Raw genomic sequence first — 20,894 nt, forward strand, 5'->3', positions numbered from 1 at the left:
AATTTTAAGAAAAATTGTATTCCAAGTACACACACGTTAAAATAGTTAAATAATTGTTTAAAAAAAAATAAACAGTGCTTATTAACTAAAAAGCACACTTTAACAATTGTAAGTTGCTAAAAAATAACTTTATCTTCAAATTTTTGAAAAAGTTACAATTAATTTTAAACAAAAAGTGTGTTTTTTTTACGAAAAGTTATTTAGATAACCTACGAAAATCTTATAAAAGTAACTATAAAGCTTTGTTGTCCAATTTTATAAAAAAAATTAAATTATAAATACAAAAAATGCAGCTTACTTTTTTACTTACATTTGATTGCATTTAATTATGTACTCTTAAGATTAATTTTCAAACAAAATCTAAATTAATTTTTTCTGCGTTGTACTGTTTTCATCATTAAACTTTCTATGTTTTGTTCTTTTCAAAGTTTACAAATCACAAATGTAGATTAAATGTTTTTATCTGTGCTATTTAACTATCGCAGTTAATCAGGACAACAAACAACACAGATGTGATGAGAGTTATTGAAATTGTTCAATTTTTCCCAAACTTGAAGCAAAGAACAGAATAACAACAGATTTAAAAACTTAAATAAGAAAACAATTTGGCGTAGTGATATTTTTTTGAACCTAATGTATAAAATTAGACTGTAGCACAGTTACCAATTGCGAATTGTGATAGTTTTAAAGATTTTTTGAGCTGTAAAGCAGAATGAGTATAAATGCATAACTTTGTTTGCATTTAATTTGTCAGAACTAAGAAATTGACGATCTTAAAGTGTTAAAAATATTTGTATAAATTTCCGTTATTTATAAAAATGAAGTTGTGGTAACCCTGGACAGTGAAAAAGATTTTTAAGATTAAAAAAATTTAATTTGAGTTTAGTATTTATTTAGAATGATACATAAGTAATAAAGTAAAACTAAATATTTTATTTACTACCACGTATCGATATAAAAATTACAACCTTTTCAAGTATAATAAAATAGTACACTGTGCATAACAATGTTGCTTAACTGTAATGTTATTTAAAACATGTTTATGAATTAAAATCTAAACAATACTAAACAATACTGAATTTTAAAAACTAACACACAAATTGAAAAATGTAAACAAGAACTACAAATTAATTTGAAAAATACTAAAAAGGGAAAAAAATCTAAACCAGAAAAAATGACATGCAAGTTGAGCTTAAAAGTAGCTTTATTAAAACTTGAATCCGATACGAATTGCATCAACAAAAAAAAGAATTAATGAGCTCATGCAGGCACAAAAACAAATTTTTATTAATAAACTGGAAAGCAGACAAAACGTAAATAAATATACAGTACTAGTACAAACTAGGTTTTTGATATTTTTATTGAGTTTTTGTTAATATTTAACAAGGTTTAATAGGTTTAAATACAAAATCTTAGATAGTTCTTAATTCAATTTAATAGATATTAAAATAAAAGTTATAGATCATTCTTAAATCAACTTAAACTTTGACTGTTACCTTAACATAATTCAAAATTATTTTTAAGTGATTTTGAGTTCTCTTAATGTTTTGTTGATAATTGGTTTAAATTAAAATTTTAGATCGCTTTTAATTCCATTTAGATAAATTTAAAGGTATATATATTTTTAGATTATAATTCGAGTTGTTTTTTTTCTTTGACTTATCACATTAATTTAATCCATCTTGTTTCAAAGTTAGTTATAATTTTACCCAAATACACACTTATAAGCTTGAATTTTTCGAATATGCAACATTTTACTATTGTTCAGATTTCATGCATAAATTACTTTTTAAATAACATTATAGATAAGCAACATTGTTATGTGCAGTTTACTATTTTATTATACTTGAAAAGGTCGTAATTTTTTTTACCATCGAAACCTGTTAATAAAATAATTAATTTGCACAGAATAATCTAAGTAAGTTCTTTACATTTTAGTGAATCGAGCAATCTTTTTTAGTTAAGACAAATAACTACTATATCTAAATTGATACAAAAAGCTTCTTTAACCTATGAAAATTGCAAATATTTTGCAAATAGTATTATCTCGGTTCATATGATCAAAAAGAATAGAAAAGTAAGTGTAACTCAAATAAATTTATTACTATTTTAATTTGAAAACAAAGTTGTTTATCATTTTAGTTTGAGATACGTTACCTTTTATACAATAAGATATATAAGACACAAAAGTTAATTAAACTAAATATATTTCGTGCATTTCTCATCAGTAGAGTAAAAATCTAAGAAGAGATACGATTTTATAAACTTATATAGTAACGAAGTAATTATAAAGTAGTTTATAATAAAAGACAAAAACAAATAGTAACAATTTATATTATTTATATCTATTTACGTTACAATTAACCTAACATTAACTAAACATCAATATAATGTAAATAAAACTTATAAAATATTACGAAGCTAAAGAAACAGTATAGTCGAAATCTTTCTGCTACATAAAACAGGTTTCTTTAACAAAATAAGAATAGCTTCTAGTTTAATTAAATCAAAAACATTACTACAAGCTTTAATAATTTTAAATTTATTTAGATTACAAATATTTGCACATGTTGAACTATTAACCAAGTTTTCTGCAATAAAGGAACGTTTAGATGCGTTTTAAACTTTGATCGGTATATCATCTTTCTTATCTGTAAAACAAAAATTCTCTATACTCTTTGGTACATGCTCTTTCATCCTTTTTCTTAGATGTCTTGTTGTTAATCCCATATAGCTTGCTTTACAACAACAGTTTTATTGGTAAATTACCATTCATTTACTTAAGTGTGATAAACGTAAGTAAACTTAAATGATTTCAATTGTTACTAATTACTTTTGTCTTTTATCAATATTTTAATAACCTATGATTACTTGGTTACTTTATCAGTTCGTGAAGTTTTATCTCTTGATAGCTTTGTACTCTACTGATGAGAATTACTTGAAATATATTTTGTTTTATTGAATTTGTCTTTTGTTTATCTTCTTGTATAGTTACTTTTTAGACAACGGAGACACGAATATCGAAAACATAAAAACACAATTTTTAATATTTTTGTTTAGATACTTATTTTTGTTTTAAAATGTATATATAAACTAGTTATTGTGAAAATTTAAAAAAAATGTTTTTTTTTTAGCACTCATCGAAAAAAATTTACTAAACACTAATTTAGGTAAAGTATGGAAAGTATAACTTAAGGTCAGTCTGAGCTGAAAAAGCCGAGCTAGAAAATTTCAGTTTTTTTTTTACCTTATTCCTAATCCACCATACCGAAACATATCATAAAATAATCAAAAAATATAGTTTAAACAGTTTTTTTTTAGTTTCCTAACTCAGTACTTTCTTAATTATTTTCAGCTCAGACTGATCTTTAAGTATTTTAACCGTAAAGTATAACCTTCATATAAGTTTTTTTTTTCTTAATTTAGTTAAAAATGAATACGGCAAAAAGATTAAAATGTAAATATGTCTGTGTAAAAATTTAAAATTTAGATTATTAAATGATTTGAATTTATGTTTAAGACAGAATCAATTAAACAAAAACACTTAAAACTTTAGAAAATTTACTACAAAAAATTTACAAATCCAACAACAATATGAACACCAAAAACTCGCTATTTACATAAGTAAAACAAATATCGTTGTTTACAAACTTTCGACTTTCGAGTTATTATGAACAACGATGCTTAGATTACGGTTGTTGGTACTTGGTAGTACCAACTTTGTGTTTCTCGCTCTAGCTAGATCTAAAACTAGAGTTTGAATCTCTACCCATGTAGTTCTCAGCACAACTATGGTTGTTTTATAAATTTTTTTCTGCTTAGTCTTAAACAATTATATTTAATAATTTTTTCAAACTTTCAAAACGAGTAACTTATATAAATTTTCTAATCACAGCTTAATAAGTTTTTTAAAGGTTTTTAAAAAGGGGACTTTAAGTTCAGAGCAAGCATATTTATTTTTGCCTTTAACAGATTGCAAATCTATGAACCATTCACACAACCATTTAAATATAAACAAATACATTTTCACCCCTGTGTTTCAACCGTGCAAGGTATGATTCAGTAAGTTTTCAATACCATTATAACTTGTTCATAACATAAACTGCTTGCCATTCACTCAAGTTAACTAAAAATAGTTTTGAATATAGAGAAAACCAATAGAATTCAGATTTTTAAAATGCTATCTCTAAATGTGTGGCCTAATGGTATAGGGTTCTGATTGACAGCTTTGAAAACTCCGAGTTAAATGTTACAAGATTTGACCCATTCGTTAAAAAAGTATACCTAAAAAATCTGTTGTGATTTATATGGCTGTGTTTTAACACTAACTTATGCTTATTTAAACTTTTACTGTGGTTCTTACCCTTTTAAAAACATTTGCACAGTAAATTACTGAAAATGAATTCTGTGCAAACTAAGCTATGAAAATTATAAGTTGTTATAAAATACACTATTTTTGTGTTTTTAATATGTTAAAAAAAGAAAATCCTAAACTGTGTTACAATTAGCTTTTTAATGTAAAAATAAGTCACTGAAATCTATTTTTCATATGAATAAGTTTCCAGAGCACACTAAAATGATCATACTGTGTACATGTGCACACCCAGAGAACCACTTTACAACTTTCGAAATTTCTACAAGTTTTTTAGAGTACAAAAATTTATTTCAATAATATTTCTCAAATAATTGTTACTTTTAATTTTCTTATAAAGTCAGGCTAGTTTTTAATCATTTAGGCTAGTTGTTATGCCTCAAAGAGTAGCAACCTTGGTGAAAGATCATAGGTAAACACAGTGGTCCTACACCAAAGTCTTTTCAGCCCTAAAACTCCCAGCCTCAAAAATGAAAAATTTTGCAACTTTTTTGAATGATTTTATTTACATACTCAAATCCTTGACAACCAACTTTTTTACATGATTTTAAGTGCTGACAATTATCAAGGCTCATTGTTCTAGAGCAGGGGTCGGCAGGTCAAAAAGGAACGTTTTTTATGTGCTTTAAAAAACATATTTAAAGACCATTTTTTGGACAAAAAAAAAATTAGGCGATAGCATATCCTTTAAATATAACACTAAAATTTTGTTTTTGTTTTTTTGAAAATATTAGTATGTTAAACTAGTTGAATAAATATTTTTATGTGGCCCGCGGGCCGCAGTTTGCCGACCCCTGTTCTAGAAGAAAAACTAGTAAAAAAATGCTTAATTTTGTGATAAAATAAAAAATATTTTTCGGCTTTTATACTTGATAAAAATAAATGTTTTGATAACTACAAAGCATAAACTATCATTTAAAAACTTTTTTGTTTAAATTGGTTGAGAACTGTGAACGTGATTGATTTTTGAAAAAAACATGTCTGCTTTTATTAGGAAAAACTACTAAAAAATGCTTGATTTTGTGATAAAAAAATAATATTTTTTGGCTTTTATACTTGATAAAAATAAATGTTCTGATAACTACAAAGCATAAATTTTTGTTTAAGACCTTTTTTGTTTAAATTGGTTGAGAAATGTGAACATGATTGATTTTTTGAGTCTAAACTCAAAAAATTCAAAAACCATGTTTTTTAGGGTATTTTTCATTTTTGAGGCTTGGTTTTTTGAGGCTGAAAAAACCGCAGTCTGTTCCTACATTCATGACATTTTATGAATTTTCTTGAATAGTTTAGATTTAATGAAAAAACACAGGATTTCCCTGGATTTTTTTTAAGTGCTAGAAGGTTTTTTAATTATGCACACACAGGGTTGCCTCACACTCAGGATACTTCAAAATTCTAGAAAATCTCTGAATGTTATGACTTTTGTTTAAACTCAGTATGACTCAAAACAGTTTTGATTTTTTGTAAAATTCAGGACAGTTTTTTTTTTTACATCTTAAATGAGATTTATGTGATCCAGTAAAATATTTTGTTATTTTAAATAACCTATTTTGTTTAAGAACAATATTTAAATTGATTTAAAAATGCTTGTTTAAAAAAAAATTGACCTTACTCATAATTATTCTTAGAAATAACATTGTAGTTTTTGTTTAAATATTAAATTAATAAGTATCATAATTTGATTTTGTTTAAAAAAAACAGTTCGGAGATATGAAAGTTTACTTATACGTACAAATGTTATTATATACTTATCAATTTAGACAAAAGGGTTGATCATATCAATTCTATCATCTGACCACAAGCCTTTGGTAGACTGAGACCGGTTTTGTCCTGATTAGGACTCATCAGTCAGTCACAACAAAAAAAACTTGTAGTTATCAATCTACAAATGGTTTATACATGCAAGCATGAAACAACTGTTTGTAGGCATTGATCAGTGACGTCAGCAATGTCTATTGCAGTGCAAATGATAAATAATACAAGCTTGTAATAAAGCTAAAGTCTTGCCTAGTGAACAATGTATTGAAAGTTGCATGGCAAAAGACATGATTCTGACCTCACTGATCAATGCCAGCAAACAATTGTTTCATGCTTGCGTGTGTAAAGCGCTTGTAAAATGACAATTGCAGGTTTTTTGGTTGTGACTGACTAATGAGTCCTAATCAGGACAAAACTGGTCTCAGTCTACCAAAGGCTTGTGGTCTGATAATCAAATAAGTATGATCAACACTTTTGTTAAACTTGAGCTTGTCTCACGGCATACAAAAGTCCAGGCTTCTGTTCTGCAGACTTTAGTCAATGTTTTTGTTGGTTATAATTTTAAATACTTAAATATTTTAGTAAAAATATATTGTTTTATATAGGTTTATAACATAAATTAAATTGTTTGTCATAACTTGTTAATACTTGTTTCTAGAAAAATAAACAAAAAAATAAGTTTAGACAAGTGTTGTCTTACGTTTACTACAGAGTTTAAAGTTTTATTTGTTGTAAATTAGCAAAAATAATTGTAATGCACCAGAGGAAATTTTTTAAGGATCAAAAAAGAAACTCAGAACAGTTTAAAGTAACTCAAGACTGATTTTTTGACTCAAAGAGTGACAACCCTGTATACAATTCTTAACAATAATTTTTTATTCTATATAATAAAGTTTTTAGATAAACAAACATCAAGGTTACAAGTTAAAAAAAACAATTATATTAGAGTTTTAAACTTTAATTAACATATAGATGTCATGTACAAAATTTTCTAAAGTTTAATCTAGTACCAAGCTTCATTAATTGGGCTTACCAATCATAAAATTTAAGATAAAATTAGAAAATTATCTTAAAACATTAACAAACAGTCTTTATAAAATTTTTTAATTATATAGCAACTTATTTGAGTTTTTAAAAGTACCATCTTGTTGGAAAAGGGATAAGTAAACTGGGCCTGCGGGCTACGTTCAGTATTTTGTTTCAATTAATTGTAATTTTGTTTTCAATTTTTTTTCTAAATTTTAGTGTTGCTATTGTTAAACGATATTCTATCTCCTATTTTTTTTTTGTTCAAAAAAATAGTAAAATCTACATTTTTAGCACATCATTAAAACTGTTCTTTTTTCAACCTGACAACCCCTGTGTTAGAAGGTGAAGTTCTTATAATTGAAGTGCTTTTTTTATATCATACAAGGCAGGGGCCAAAATTTTATCAATGTAGTGTACATATTTGTGATAATTTTGTACACCCTGATTTACAATAATAGAGTATACTTCCAAGTTTTTGACACTGCAGCTCAAGCTATGGTATATGTCTGCTTCTGGTGGTAATAAACTGCTAACATGTCTTAGGAACATTCTCTGAGTGTTGGACTAGCGCTCTTTTGTTTTTTGAATTGAGTTCTGTATTTACAGTAAAAATTTCATGTCTGAAAAAACATTTTCACCCTTCTGCGTGCCAGATTCCAGTATATTCAAATAAACACCAGTTTTCTTTAATTTTTGAAGAAAATTAAGATGATATGTCAGTTTCAAGAGATAAAGCTTGAGAACTGTTTTTACAATTGTTTCTAGTTGATTTGGGATCAGTTTTTAAATCTGGAGATATTTTTCTTGTAAAGCAATGGGGTTCCTGCGTACCCTCTCTCAAATGATTTTATGTTGGTACAGCATGACTAAAGGAAACTGTTTTTATAAAACTCTTAAATACTACTTATCTCTTTGTACCTCTTCACCATATCATTTTGTTTCTTTTAGTTGTCCCTGCGTGATAATGTCAATATTAGTGTTATGCCTAGTTGTTTTAATAGCAAATCATTATGACTTTTTTTTAAACATAGCTGACCTGGACTTAAGATTAACAACATTTCAATAGTTTTTAGATCATCAGACTAAAATAAAGGTTAAATTTTTAAAACAATTCTAGGAGAAATTTTCCCAACAAAATTAAACTTTATGCAAACTAAATTCTATAAAATTAGTTTTGAATTTTTTATGAAGAAAGTAAGTACAATAATATTGTAATAATCTGCTAAGAAAAATAACTGTTATTTTAAGTAGACATAAAGTCCACAAGATTTTAATTAGAATAAATTATGTTTAGAAACATTATTTTTATTAGTAGACATGAAAAAAATGTAGATTTAAAATAATATGTTCTAATAGAATCAGGAGTTACTAGTGAATAAAATTTATTTCAAAAATTTTACACTTGGTTTGTTTTTAAATTTTAGTAGTGGGTTTCTTTTATTAAAGTTTTAAATATTTTTCTTTAAAATGGACTTCACTACTTTACTAGTTTTGTATTTGCCCTGCTAGGCTAGCTAAAAGTAGTTTGTTTAAATTTTAAAATGAGGTACTTATGATTATTGATGTATTATAAAATCCAACTTTAATTTATTTTATGAAGTATCATCATTTTAGTGTTAGCTACAGCACAAGAGGCTTCAAGTAATTAGTACTTACAATAGTTAAATTTCAGCAAAATAATCACAAAAAGCCTTTTTTTTTAAGGTTTTTTTTACAGTATATATCTTTATACTTGCACAAAAAAGTACTTTACAAACCAAAATTAAAAGTTTACAAATTTTAGGAGGAATTCTGTATGGAAACAAAGCATGATTGTTCTCAGTGCTTTTAATTCACTTAAAGCCATGTTTGTCTTAAACTTTCAAAGTGTTCACACACTCAAGATAACTTAAGATGTTTTGAATTTTCTTTTAAACTCAGGTTGACTCATGATAGTTTTTTTAACTCAGGATAGTTTTAAGATCTGGATAGTTTTTGTTGAATTAAACAGTGGCAACCCTTGGTATTTCGGTCAGGACTTGCTTTAATGTGTGCTTGTAAAGTTTCAACTATCAAATCTCTCGTTGAAGTAAACAAGCCTTACCATTTTAGTTTGTTGTTAACTCTCAAGCTCTTTACTTTGATAAATTTTAAACCATTTTTTATTTCCAGTGTCCAAGATAATGAGAACTTCTTTGTACAGACAGTAAATAATAATGAATAAGTAAAACAAAATTATTGTAAAAAATACAATATTGCTTCTACTGTCTTGAAATTGTGTGTTTATAATTTCAGCCGTTTATTGCTTGATAATGTTTTAATAACCGAAAGTACTAGTGAAACTAAAGCGTGTTATTTGTTCATTTTCAAGACAGTAGAAGCAAAATTGTATTTTTTACAATAATTTTGTTTTGCTCCTTACTTTGATACCAGACAGGGTGTCAGAAGTGTTGTTTCTGCAAAGCAGTTTTTTGTGGTAGTTTTTCTCGGGTCAGGTCCAAATAACTATGTTCATGTGGAACCAGAAAGTTTTTGTATTAGCTAAATACTCTGACTAAGCTGTACGTTTATCCAAGCCTTGTTTTCATGTTTGCGTTTATTACTTTCTTTTAAATTCATAAGTCTTTAAAGCAGGGTTTTCCAAACTTTTTTTTTCAAAATTCCCCCTTTATTAAAGTTATAAAAAAACAATGGGCCCCTCCAATAAGATTTCTTAAAAAAACTACCCTTAGACCTGTCTTTTTTTTTCTCCTCTTCGTCAACTCCAGAATATCTAGTGTAAATGGCTCCTTTAGATAGTCCTGGTCTAATACTAATTATAAATTTCTCCATAACGTCTAGAGTAAAACTACCCTTAAATTTGCCTAAGACCTTTTTTTGCTCTTAATCATAAACTCCAGAATATCTGGTGTAAATTTCAAAATTTTGTTGTAATGTTTAGTAAGTTTCAAAACTATCCTTAAATACGCCCAAGATCTTTTTTTTTTTGGATTTCATCATCAACTCTAGATTATGAAGCATATGTATCAAATTTTGGCCTCCCCGTGGCCCCTTTACTAGTCATGCCCCCTCTTTGGCACCTGTTCGGTTTATAGTACCTTAAATTTCTGAAATCCACTTTGTAGAACCCTGCTTTAAGATCTTAAACTAGCTAAATTAAAAAAAGTTTTGGCATTAAATATTATTCTAAAACTTAATTTTGATGAAATTAAAAATAGAATTGATAGCTTAAAATATTTTTTTATTTATGTACAAATTCTAAGTAGAATAATATTTGTATCAACTGTAACACTGCTTTGTTTTTAAGTAATGACTTCTACTAGCTTTTAGAATAAGTTTAACCACCAAAATGAACTTGTCTATAACAAAAAACACCTTTTCAAACGTGCTTAGGTTTAAAATACGCCTACTGCAAGCTAAACTAAATGCCACTGCCAATACCAAAATGTCACAAACAAATGATGGATGTTCCTTAAGCTTGCTGGACAAAGAAATCATAAGACTGCATGCAGCAGCAGTGAAAAGCAACCAAATATTTTATGAAGACCCGGTGACCGGACTCCTTGTCTCAACTGAGGTTAAACATTTGAAGCGCAATAAGTGCTGTGGGTCTGGGTGCAGACATGTGAGTTTTTATAAACAAATAAGTGCTTAACTATGTGATAAAAAAGGTATTTGTTTATAATTTTTAGAGCCTTATGTTTTCTCTTAACCTACAAAATCAGGGATTCATTACTATATTCTTCTCTGTTTTATTGTTTCTTATATTCTTTTTAGTTTTATAATTGGACTAAAAATTGATTTTTTGCAAGTTTTAGTTAATTTTAGTGAAGTTTTTTTTGTAAGTTAAAAATTTAATTTAAAATGTTATTACATGTCTTTAGTTACCTAAATCTGTTTTAACTTGTATTTTACTAAAATTTTGTCATGTAAAAAAATAGTTTGATAATATAAAACAGTCAAAGCTTTTAGAGCCCTACTAATTTAAAGAGTTTATTGTGTACTTCAAGATTATTTGTAAGTATTACTTTTTTTGTACAAATTTAACGTAACAATTAAAAGTAGACCCTCAACTTAATTAATCTTATAGGAAATAACTTATACCACTTTTTCTTTAGTTTTTTATTAATTAAACCTATAATTGTACTTTTTAATGTTTTTTTTTTTTGATTTTAATAGGTATTTGAGCAATTAAAATTCAATAAATTGGTGTTTTTAAAATTAATACTTAATTTCTAAATCAACTATAATTTTCTATCATATACTCACAACTCTATAAACAATTCGCACCCAACTGTTTGCAATGTTAATTTTTTTTTACACATTGGAAACAGTAGACAGAGCAGAATAAAACTTACACTTAGAGAAAATAAGTTTTGTTTAATTTAAGAAGGTTTAAGTTTATAAAAAAAATTTAAACAATTTTCAATTACAAAACAAGTATATATTTTAATAACAGTTAAATTTTCTTAATATTTTTTTATTGTGCTTAGTATGTTTATTTAATTTTATGATTTTTATCTAATTTAATCTTTTAAATAAGTAATTACAAATGTTTTTCATCCCTGTTTTTAATTTTTATAGCTTACTAAGTGTTTTTTCTTTTCAGAAATCTTGTTTTAAACTAGTACTACCGAACTATAAAAAATTATAATTTTAAGTAAAAATTATAATTTAGTTAATATCTTAAATATAAAATACTTTTTAGTGTCCATATAACCAGGAAAAAGTTGCAGATGAAAAGCTTAAAAAAGAATACAACGGATTTTTCTACTTTTGAAATAGACTTTTTTTGAAACTGCATAATCGTGTATTATTTATATGCTGACTGTTTTCTATTTGTTTTTTTTTGATTCCGTGATCGTTAGAAAAACATAGTTTTAAACTTTTAATAGATCTTAATTATAGCTAGTTTATTTAAAAAAATTGTTTTATTAAATAAAGTATTTGTACCACAATTGAGGTGTTTTTAAAAGCTGTTGAAAATTAAGCTTAATGTAGTTTAGATCTTTACTATTGCTTTTTTAAATGGTTTTGTTACTTTATGCAAATTGTTATTACATACATTGTTTTTTATTTTACTCATGATCTTTTACTGAATTTTTTTAATTGCAATTGAACTTATTTGATTGTCTTTTATGTCTATTAAACAAAGATTTAAAAGCTTTTCATCATTAATTGTTAAAGTAACCAAATAAATATTAGTATTGTGTTTGTAAAATTAGTATAAGTTTTAATCTCCTTAAACTTAAGTTGACTTCATAAATTAGTACACATATTATGTTTATGTCCTTTTATGCTACCATAAAACTGCAAATTTTTATTTAGTAATTTTAAGTAATATATTGTTTTAAAACCAGTTGAAATAAAGTTCGATAATGAATAAAATCACCAAATACCTATGTTGTCCAACTGGTTTTTAGCATGTTTTAAATGAATTCTCTGGTTATAGTGAGTCTTCTTGGTTATAGTGAGTTTTAATTGAAGTGTTTTAGAATAAGAGTTTTTTTAATCAACAGGAGACATTATAAAATATTTTTTTTGAATTGATAAATAGATTATAAACTTTAATAATTGTAAATAAGAAATATTTCACTTTTTTTTATCATCTACTAACTAATTGAAGATTAATTTCATGTTTAAAACGCGTCTGACTAAATCAGCTTTTTTTGGGAACATGTCAGTTCTATAGCTTAAATTTTTTTAAATTTACTTAAAAAAACGGAGAACCTTTTTTTATTTTTGAGTATTAAATTCCGAAGTTACTACTAAATAAGCGTTTGGTTTTAGTAGCCTTAACTTTACTAATTATTGTAAGATTTAAGTTTATGTTGGTACTAATACTTAAAAATTTCTAAAATCAAATTTGATAATGTGTTTTTTTGAGTAAACCGTTTAGATATTAAATTTATCTTTAATAAACATTTGGATTTTGTATGCAATATGTCAAGTTTAAATGATTCAAAATTTCTAAGTTACGTTTTTGATTTTTTTTTTTGACTAGATATAATTAACTTGCTTGCCAGTAAGGTACTTTTCAATTGACGTGTTCAAGGGTTATATGCTAAGAGGTTAGTATTTCTATTAGTGAGAAGGTAGAATCATAAAATGAGTGTATCAGTATGAATTTAGTTTAATATATTTTAAAACTGAAAACAAGTGAGCTAGCATTCTAATAATGAATTGTCAACTAATATAATAATTAGTAGAGTTGTACATCCAAGTTAGAAAAACTAAAATTTTATGATATTTTCCAGAGGCCATTTCTAATTGGATAACTTGAAGCTGAAAATATGTGATGAAAAATGATATTAGTAGTAGGCTACGCAGTTACAACAAATCTCATAGGTTACGTCGTTTCATCTGGATTTAAGTTCAACTGGGCGCCGACCAACAAAAGTTATATGTCAACTTAAAACTGATAGATTTTGCGTACGAACCCTGTAAAATACTAAATCTATTAGATTATTTTGTACTACTCATTTAGTTAAATGTGTTTTCTTTAAAATCGTACTTATATAAACATTTAAGGTTCGATTATTTTTTTCAATAAAGTCTAAAATATTTCTTATCTACAGTCAAAACATTGTTTTTACAATTTTCCTACTAATGATAGTACTAAATACTTCTTTATACTAAATATACGACAAAATAAAATGCTGGATCCGAGGACCTGGTGCAGGACAACCCTTTCACTTATCAAGTCGCACACCTCTTATATACTTTTCAACTTCTTGTCCAGGACATGCATTCTTTTTAATAGATAAGAATTATAATTTTTTCTGACAACTTACGATCTTAAAGAAGGGCAACAATTGTTTTACAACATTTGATAAAAACAAAAAACATTTTAGATTTAAAGAAAAACTTAAAAACAAATATTTAAACGTCTTATAACATCATCTTGAGATAAAAATTTAAAAATTTTGTCTTTAATTTTTTTTTAGATATTTTAAACCTATTAGTGACACAAAATGTTTTTGTTACAGTTAATTTTCAAATATGATCAAGTAGACCGTAATCATATTCTGCACCGACACTGATCTCTCTTAATCGTAAAAGCTTCTAAATGCCTCAGATCTTGAATGTAATTTCTGCTCTGAGATTTTTGCCGCAAAAAAACACTTCCAGCTGTCTGAGTAGGTCGTTGAACTGAAACTATTGTAACCAGTTTGCATCTTGCTTGTGACAAACACAATTTCTTAACTTCACCTTCAACGCTGCAGTAGCTTGCACCTTTCAAAATTTCTCTACTCAAAGAGGTGGAAGCGTAACAAAAGCAGTTGTTTGAACGCAGCATGTCTTCGGAAAAACACTCTTCTCTGTACCTTTTACTGCTTGATTTGTATGTTTCTGGGTATCCAGAGGTAAGAATGTTTGTAACTTTGTTTGCTGTGGCGCCTTGCAAATAGAGAAAGCTGTTATGAACTTTTCTGGCATCATTTTCATCAGCATGACTAATTCTAAATTCGTGCAGAATTTTCGTGCTTTCATCACAAACGCTAGAACTTAAGGAACTTGACAAAAACCTGTAATCTATCTCTGAACTTTGCAGTTCTTCTGTTTTGTAATTGATCGAATCACTCTTGTCGGAAAGAACGCTCATTTTGAACAACAACTGTTGCTTAATTGAAGTTACGTTGTGTTCAAACACTGACTCCAGAAGCTCAGTTTTCGCTTGATGGTTCGCAACCATTTCTTTCATTAATTCCGCGTTGAACGTCTTTACAGGATAAGTATCGCTTAGAGTTAAATTTCTTCTGGTTTAGTAGATTGTTTTATCCTTAAAATTAAGCACATCAAAAATGCTGTAAAAAAATGTTGCACAAGCAGCCTTACACTGTCATTTTGTACAAATTATATCAGGTACAAAGGAGTAACTAAGCTGTGATTCACCACGAATGTTTTTCTTTACCATCATCAACCAGAATCGTACCTTAAACTATTCGATTTTCACTACTGTCAAACAAGCCTTGTTGAGAAGTTTCGAAACGAACATGCGTATTAGAACTTCAATTTCGATCAAAGACCTTCAGGCAAGGCTCATCACTGTTATAATCTTCAACATTAACTATTGCTCCTGAAGCTCTCGTTGGCACCGCCAACTTTTTCCCATTTTTGTATCCTGACATGTAAGGACTAGGTCTAGCGAATGAAAAGTTCTTTTTCCTAGGAAGTTTTCCGCACCTGTTTTTGCCACCTGATTTTTCTGAAGCAGCCTGCCGCACTTTGTTCACAAATACGCAACAAATATATTTGGGAGCTCCTTCATCAGTTACAAAACAAGTACCATAATCCGATGCGACTGCGAAATTGTTGGTCAAATAAACGCCAGGGCCGAACCTGCCACCTCGCGAAGGTCTGAAACCCTTCCTTCAAAATTCCTTCGACATTTTGACCTCTGGTTCAATGGATTAAAAGTAATCCTGGATCGCCAGAGGCATCCAGTTCGCCAGTAGGTTTGTCAGATGCTTTTAGTTTGTAAATTTTTAGTTTTTCAAGGAGATGGAAAGAGCCATCTTTTTTTCACAAGAAGAGTCTTTTAAAAGTTTGTTGTCTGAATCATCATTTTTTAAAAGCTCTAAACTGTACTTGAATTCTGTAGCAGATGTTTTGAAGTTTGAAATGTTGTATTCAAACAACTCATTAATTTTCTTTAACCAAAATGCCTTTTCTAGTTTCAAACTCTTTACCATTCTGCTGAATTTGTTTAGTTATTTTGTATTTTTCTTTCTTGCAAAGATCTCGCAAAATATTTTTGGGACCAAAAAAACCTTTAATAACCTGATCTAATTTTTTCTCATTTGAGTACATGTCTTACTTTGTTATAAACTTGCCTGTTAGAATAATCAGTAAAAGTTTAAACAAGTACTTTTTTAAATACTGTTTAAATTTGATTTAAAAACATTTCTATCAGCATTTGGCGAAACGATTACCAAAGGCTTTTAACATCAAAATAAAATCAATTATACTTTTTTCAATAATCAGAACTTTCTAAATTTGAATCGGAAAACTTTGCCCAGAAAATTTTATTAAGTATTTTTTCAAAGATGTAAAAGAACATTAATTTTTATTCGGATTCCAAGTAAAATAAAATTGATAAAAAAAATTTAATTGAATTGTTAAAATAAAACAATTTGCTGAAATGAACTGTAAAAACCAGAGCTTGAAGTTTAAAACTTAAATAAGAAAACAAATTATCGTTTTGTGAGTGAATGTATTATGACATAATCCAATTATCAAATAAAGTTTAATGCACATAAGTAGACTCTTACAAGTAAATAAGTTCAGTTCAAATTTTTTCAAATTAATACTAGTATATAGTTTTGGGGATTCCAGAACTGGGCCATTACAAAAACTTAAGGGGCCACAGAGTACCATGAGGTTATAATTTTAAACTTTAACAAGATATTCTTGAGTTGATGATGAACAGCAAAAATAAAAACTTTTATGCGGTTTTAAAGGTAGTTTTTGAGAAGTTTTGTTGGAAGGGGCTACAATTTATTTATTTATTTAAAGGTGGCCTTTTGAAAAAAAGTTTGGTAAACCCTGATTTAGTTCAAAAAAAGTGCGACCGTCTCAATTTACTTTCATTAAGTAGTATTTTCTGTTTTCTATTCGAACTAAATTAAAACACAATAAAACAGTAGCCTATTAGTTTCAAAACATCTCTAAAGTAGTATAAGTTTCTTAAAAAAGCCAAACTTTTCTGAAAAGCATGTGATGAGAATTTAACTATTTTCACGTGGTCCGAGCAGCCTTAGTGTTTTGCAGCCCTGCTCATATCAATTATACATTGCAGACTGATCTTTTTTTCTCTTAATTATTATTTTTACTTTATGCAACCTTAACTAAATTTCAAGGATCAATATAAATTTTTCACAGGTAATTCTGAACCAGTGTTACAAAATCAGAATTTACTCATTTGCTAATTGGTTAAAACTAGTTTTATACTTGTTTTAGAACATTTATTTTGTTTTAAATTACAATTAAACGGATTTAATGTTAATCTGGCATGCCGGTAGTTAGTAAAATATAGTTGATTGTACAAATTTAATGAAGTTTACTTTATAATTACATAAACATTATAAAAAAATCGTTTTAAAAGAGGTTTGAAATTTTAAAATTTAAGAAGAACATAAGTTATAATAACACAGCTTTAAAAATTCTAATTGAATATTTATTTGTTCTGAACTTTCGTTCGATAACTTTTTTCTCCACTTTTGTTTATCAAAGACAATAAAGAATTTCCTCTTTAGTTTAATTGAAAAGCTTTGTTTTTAAAAGTTACTGTTATTATCTTATGCTAATTTTTGTTAAAATCTGCATAATTTTGTGCATAAAATTATCTTAAAGTAACACAATCTAACTTTTTATTGTTACAGATAATTCCAAAATGTATTAAATTTGCCTGTCAATAAAAAAAAAATTTTTTATTATAAAATACATGATGACCTCGTTATTCAGTTTTATATTAAATACTAAATATTTTTTGAGTATACAAACCATACATTGTTACTTTCGGGGTTGGCTGCAGTTGTAAATTTTTAGAAATGTTTTCATTCAAAACATTATGCAAGTTTATGCAAATGAGGTAAATTGATAATACAGAAGAATAGTAAGAATATTATTCCCTTTTCCTTACCCAAACTACCAAAAAAATTTAACCTACACCCTTATCCCTAACACACCTTACACAAATGAATAAAAAACAAACCAAAAAAAAATCACTTAGAATTTAAAATTTAAAAAGTAAAATATTAGCCAATCAAAAGCGACCTTACTTTTGCGGTCAAAATGACTAAAAACTTGTGAGGGGTACTTTAAACTAGCCTTGGCCAGATTGAGTTTGTAAGAAAATATAATAAAAAATAAAACCTTAAAACTAAAAAAAAATACTTTTTTAAAGCTTAGTTGCCTAAAAAGTTATATAAGTTATAATAGGACTTATTTTCAAAAATAAAAAGACTTTAAAATCAAAGTCATAATGACTAGCCTAATATTGAAGAAGAATTTCTAAATTAAATAAACTAATATTTAAGAAGAATACCTAAACCTTCTTATTTTCAAACTGTTATTTTTTTCAAATAGCCTTAACAAACAGTAGTCTTGCCTAATTATTAAAAGAGCGTGGCAACATTGTTATTAAAAACTTGTAAATATTACTATATTGATATTTAAAATTATTATTGAAACATTAAGTGTAGCTTTATTATGTTTAGATCTTTTTATAAGAATAAATTTGTCAGTTGTACTAACTTGGTTTCAATTTAGTTAAAACAGCTAAAATGTTACTATAAATAAATTGTTAATTTATACTTTTAAAGTATTTAAATGTTTTTAAAACATAAACAATCTTAGTTTTCTTGTGTGATTTCAAACTAAAAATGTATGACTAAGTTTCACTATAGCATTTCCGTGGTCGATTGTTTTTAATGACATGGTTAATCATACTAACTTAGAGTTTTCAAAACTTAAAACAATCAATTAATTAAGTAATAAAACAGTTAAGCTATATAGCATGAGGGAATCTGCTTCAGTATAAACCAGTTTTTAGGTACTTTAAAACAAATAAAAGTTTTCTTCACTCTAATTAAACTTTAGTTAGTCAATAGTTTTACAGCACTATGATTTAAAATAAATGTTAGTATCAAAAACATCTTGAAAACAGGTGTTTATATTGTTTTAACATATCTAAACTGCATAATTTTATAAGAAAACAAATTGAATATAAATACACTTTGATGTAAGTTAACATCATCCAGTTTATTTTACACTAAGAATTTTCTGTAATGATATCTTTTAGTTATCCTCGTGGTTTGTAAAACAAGTAAGTTTTTGACCATTCATTTAATTACCTTGCTAGCATTCAGAAAATTAGTTTACAAAATTGCTTTGTTCTTTTATTATACAGGGATTTTTTAATCTAGTAATGTATAAATGCTTAAAATGACAAAAAATTAAAGACTAGTATTAGATAATTAAATATTTTTAATTTACAAGTGAACTCAACATATAATATTTTTTTTATTTAAGTGTTGAAAACAAGGATTAGTAAAAATTAATTCCGTCGGTACGGTCGAATATTGGAACATATATTATCTTATATAAAACCTGAAATATATTTTTAGTTTAATGTTCATAACATAACGAAACTTATTTTATTCTATTCTTATACTTTGTTTAAAAGTAATATTTTTGTTGGAGACTTTATTATTGTATACAGATTTTTTAAACTTCAAAGCATGTTCAAACTTATGTAAACAATTTTACTTAAGTCAAATTTTTTACTTTTTTTTGTAATTTGTTTTTATAAATGTATATAAACAATGAACTTCACCGCACGATCAACAACAACAGCATCCGAGACAATCTTACGACCGGTTTCGTCCTTATTAGGACTCATTAGGCAGGAATAGTCGCGAGAAACCGCTGTTGTGATCTTTCACATTTTTAAATAAAATGGTATACAAGGAGTCTATTTTGTTTTTTATTTGAAATCGATAATTTTTTTTATAAAAATTAAAGCAGTATTATAACGCTTTACGGTTACTTTATTACAAGTATATAAAGATTAAAAAATTCTAAAACTTATGTTTCTATGTTTTAATAAACTTTAATCTTTTGTTTTAATTATAAGACAATTTTTGTATATTGTTAAGAAATTTACTTTTTTATAATTACAATTAAACAATTACATTTTCTTATATCTTTTTTTAATCAACACTAGCTTGCAAATTATTCTGATCAGCTTTTATTTACAAAAAAATTAAACGTTTTTGTTGTATTATAAAGGTTAGAAATACTTTGTAATTTCGTAAAAGTTTTTTTTTTTAATTACATTAGATCTGAAAACAACCCTTTTAGGAACAAAAGAAAAAATATTTTGTGATAGAAATATGCTATTAGGCTCTTAGTATTTTATACAAATATTGATAACTACCAGTGTTTTAATATTGCTTATTTCATCATTCTTTTTGTTTAAACTCGTGTTGTTTTATTGGTTACTAGAATTGTTTTGTTACGATGCGTCTCGCGAGCAACTTTTCCTAAAAACTTAGCCCGTTACTTAAAAAAGGCTGCCGACCCCTCGATTAAGTTGATACTAAAGTCATTCCAAGCAAAGCAACGACGATAACTACAAATACGGAACTTTTCTTATAAATATAATTTTTCTTAACTACCATTCATCGTCATAATAGAAACTTTTTTTAAAGAATTTTTTTTTTACAGTTTTTATTTATTTTGTTTGTTTGTAACTCGTGTGTGCAGATCTTATATATCTAAAAGTGAGTTATTGTTGTTTACTGTTTAATTTGTTTTTGTATATAATTAAAACGAGCTTAGGTTAGAAAAAGTTTTTTGTGTCCTATACAAATTAACTAGTTTTATTTAGAATATTGTATTCAATTTTTAATATATAGCAATACTATATTTTTAATTTACAAGCAAGTTTTTTAAACTTCTCTATGTTTGTTTATCAGAAAAATATTCTTAAAAAACCTGCCATAAACAATTTTTTTTTCAAGTAAAATTCTGTTAATATATTTTTGATGAATTGTTTCACAGCCGATTGTTTCTATTAGAGTAAAATAGATTTATTGAATTTTTAAACAGAAATTGCCATGAATATTATTTCAAAAGTTTAATAAATAAAAAAAACAAGTCTTTTTATCATTTATGATTCAATAAATTCACATCTTAAAAAAGTAATTAGAAAAAAGATTATTATTTAACATAAATTCCATTAACT

General features: G+C 26.5%; 1 protein-coding gene across 1 annotated transcript; it reads left to right on the top strand.

The window, feature by feature from the left end:
• The first annotated feature begins 10,481 nt into the window (after nt 1-10,481).
• LOC145837036 (uncharacterized protein C1orf53-like) lies at nt 10,482-12,436 on the top strand. Its single transcript, XM_082944804.1, has 2 exons — nt 10,482-10,766; nt 11,850-12,436. Exons 1-2 carry the CDS (start codon nt 10,491-10,493, stop codon nt 11,919-11,921), a joined length of 348 nt encoding a protein of 115 aa, XP_082800930.1. The 5' UTR covers nt 10,482-10,490; the 3' UTR covers nt 11,922-12,436.
• The last annotated feature ends 8,458 nt before the right edge of the window (nt 12,437-20,894 follow it).

The sequence above is a fragment of the Thalia democratica genome, chromosome 5 (assembly GCF_965202585.1).
Source record: "Thalia democratica chromosome 5, ktThaDemo2.hap1.1, whole genome shotgun sequence".
Taxonomy (NCBI): domain Eukaryota; kingdom Metazoa; phylum Chordata; class Thaliacea; order Salpida; family Salpidae; genus Thalia; species Thalia democratica.

What these genes read in the sequence shown, in the direction of transcription:
- LOC145837036 (XM_082944804.1), top strand. Translation starts at nt 10,491, where the DNA reads ATGAACTTGTCTATAACAAAAAACACCTTTTCAAACGTGCTTAGGTTT. An exon ending in GTGGGTCTGGGTGCAGACAT is followed by an intron (nt 10,767 to 11,849) that starts GTGAGTTTTTAT and finishes AATACTTTTTAG; the next exon opens with TGTCCATATAACCAGGAAAA.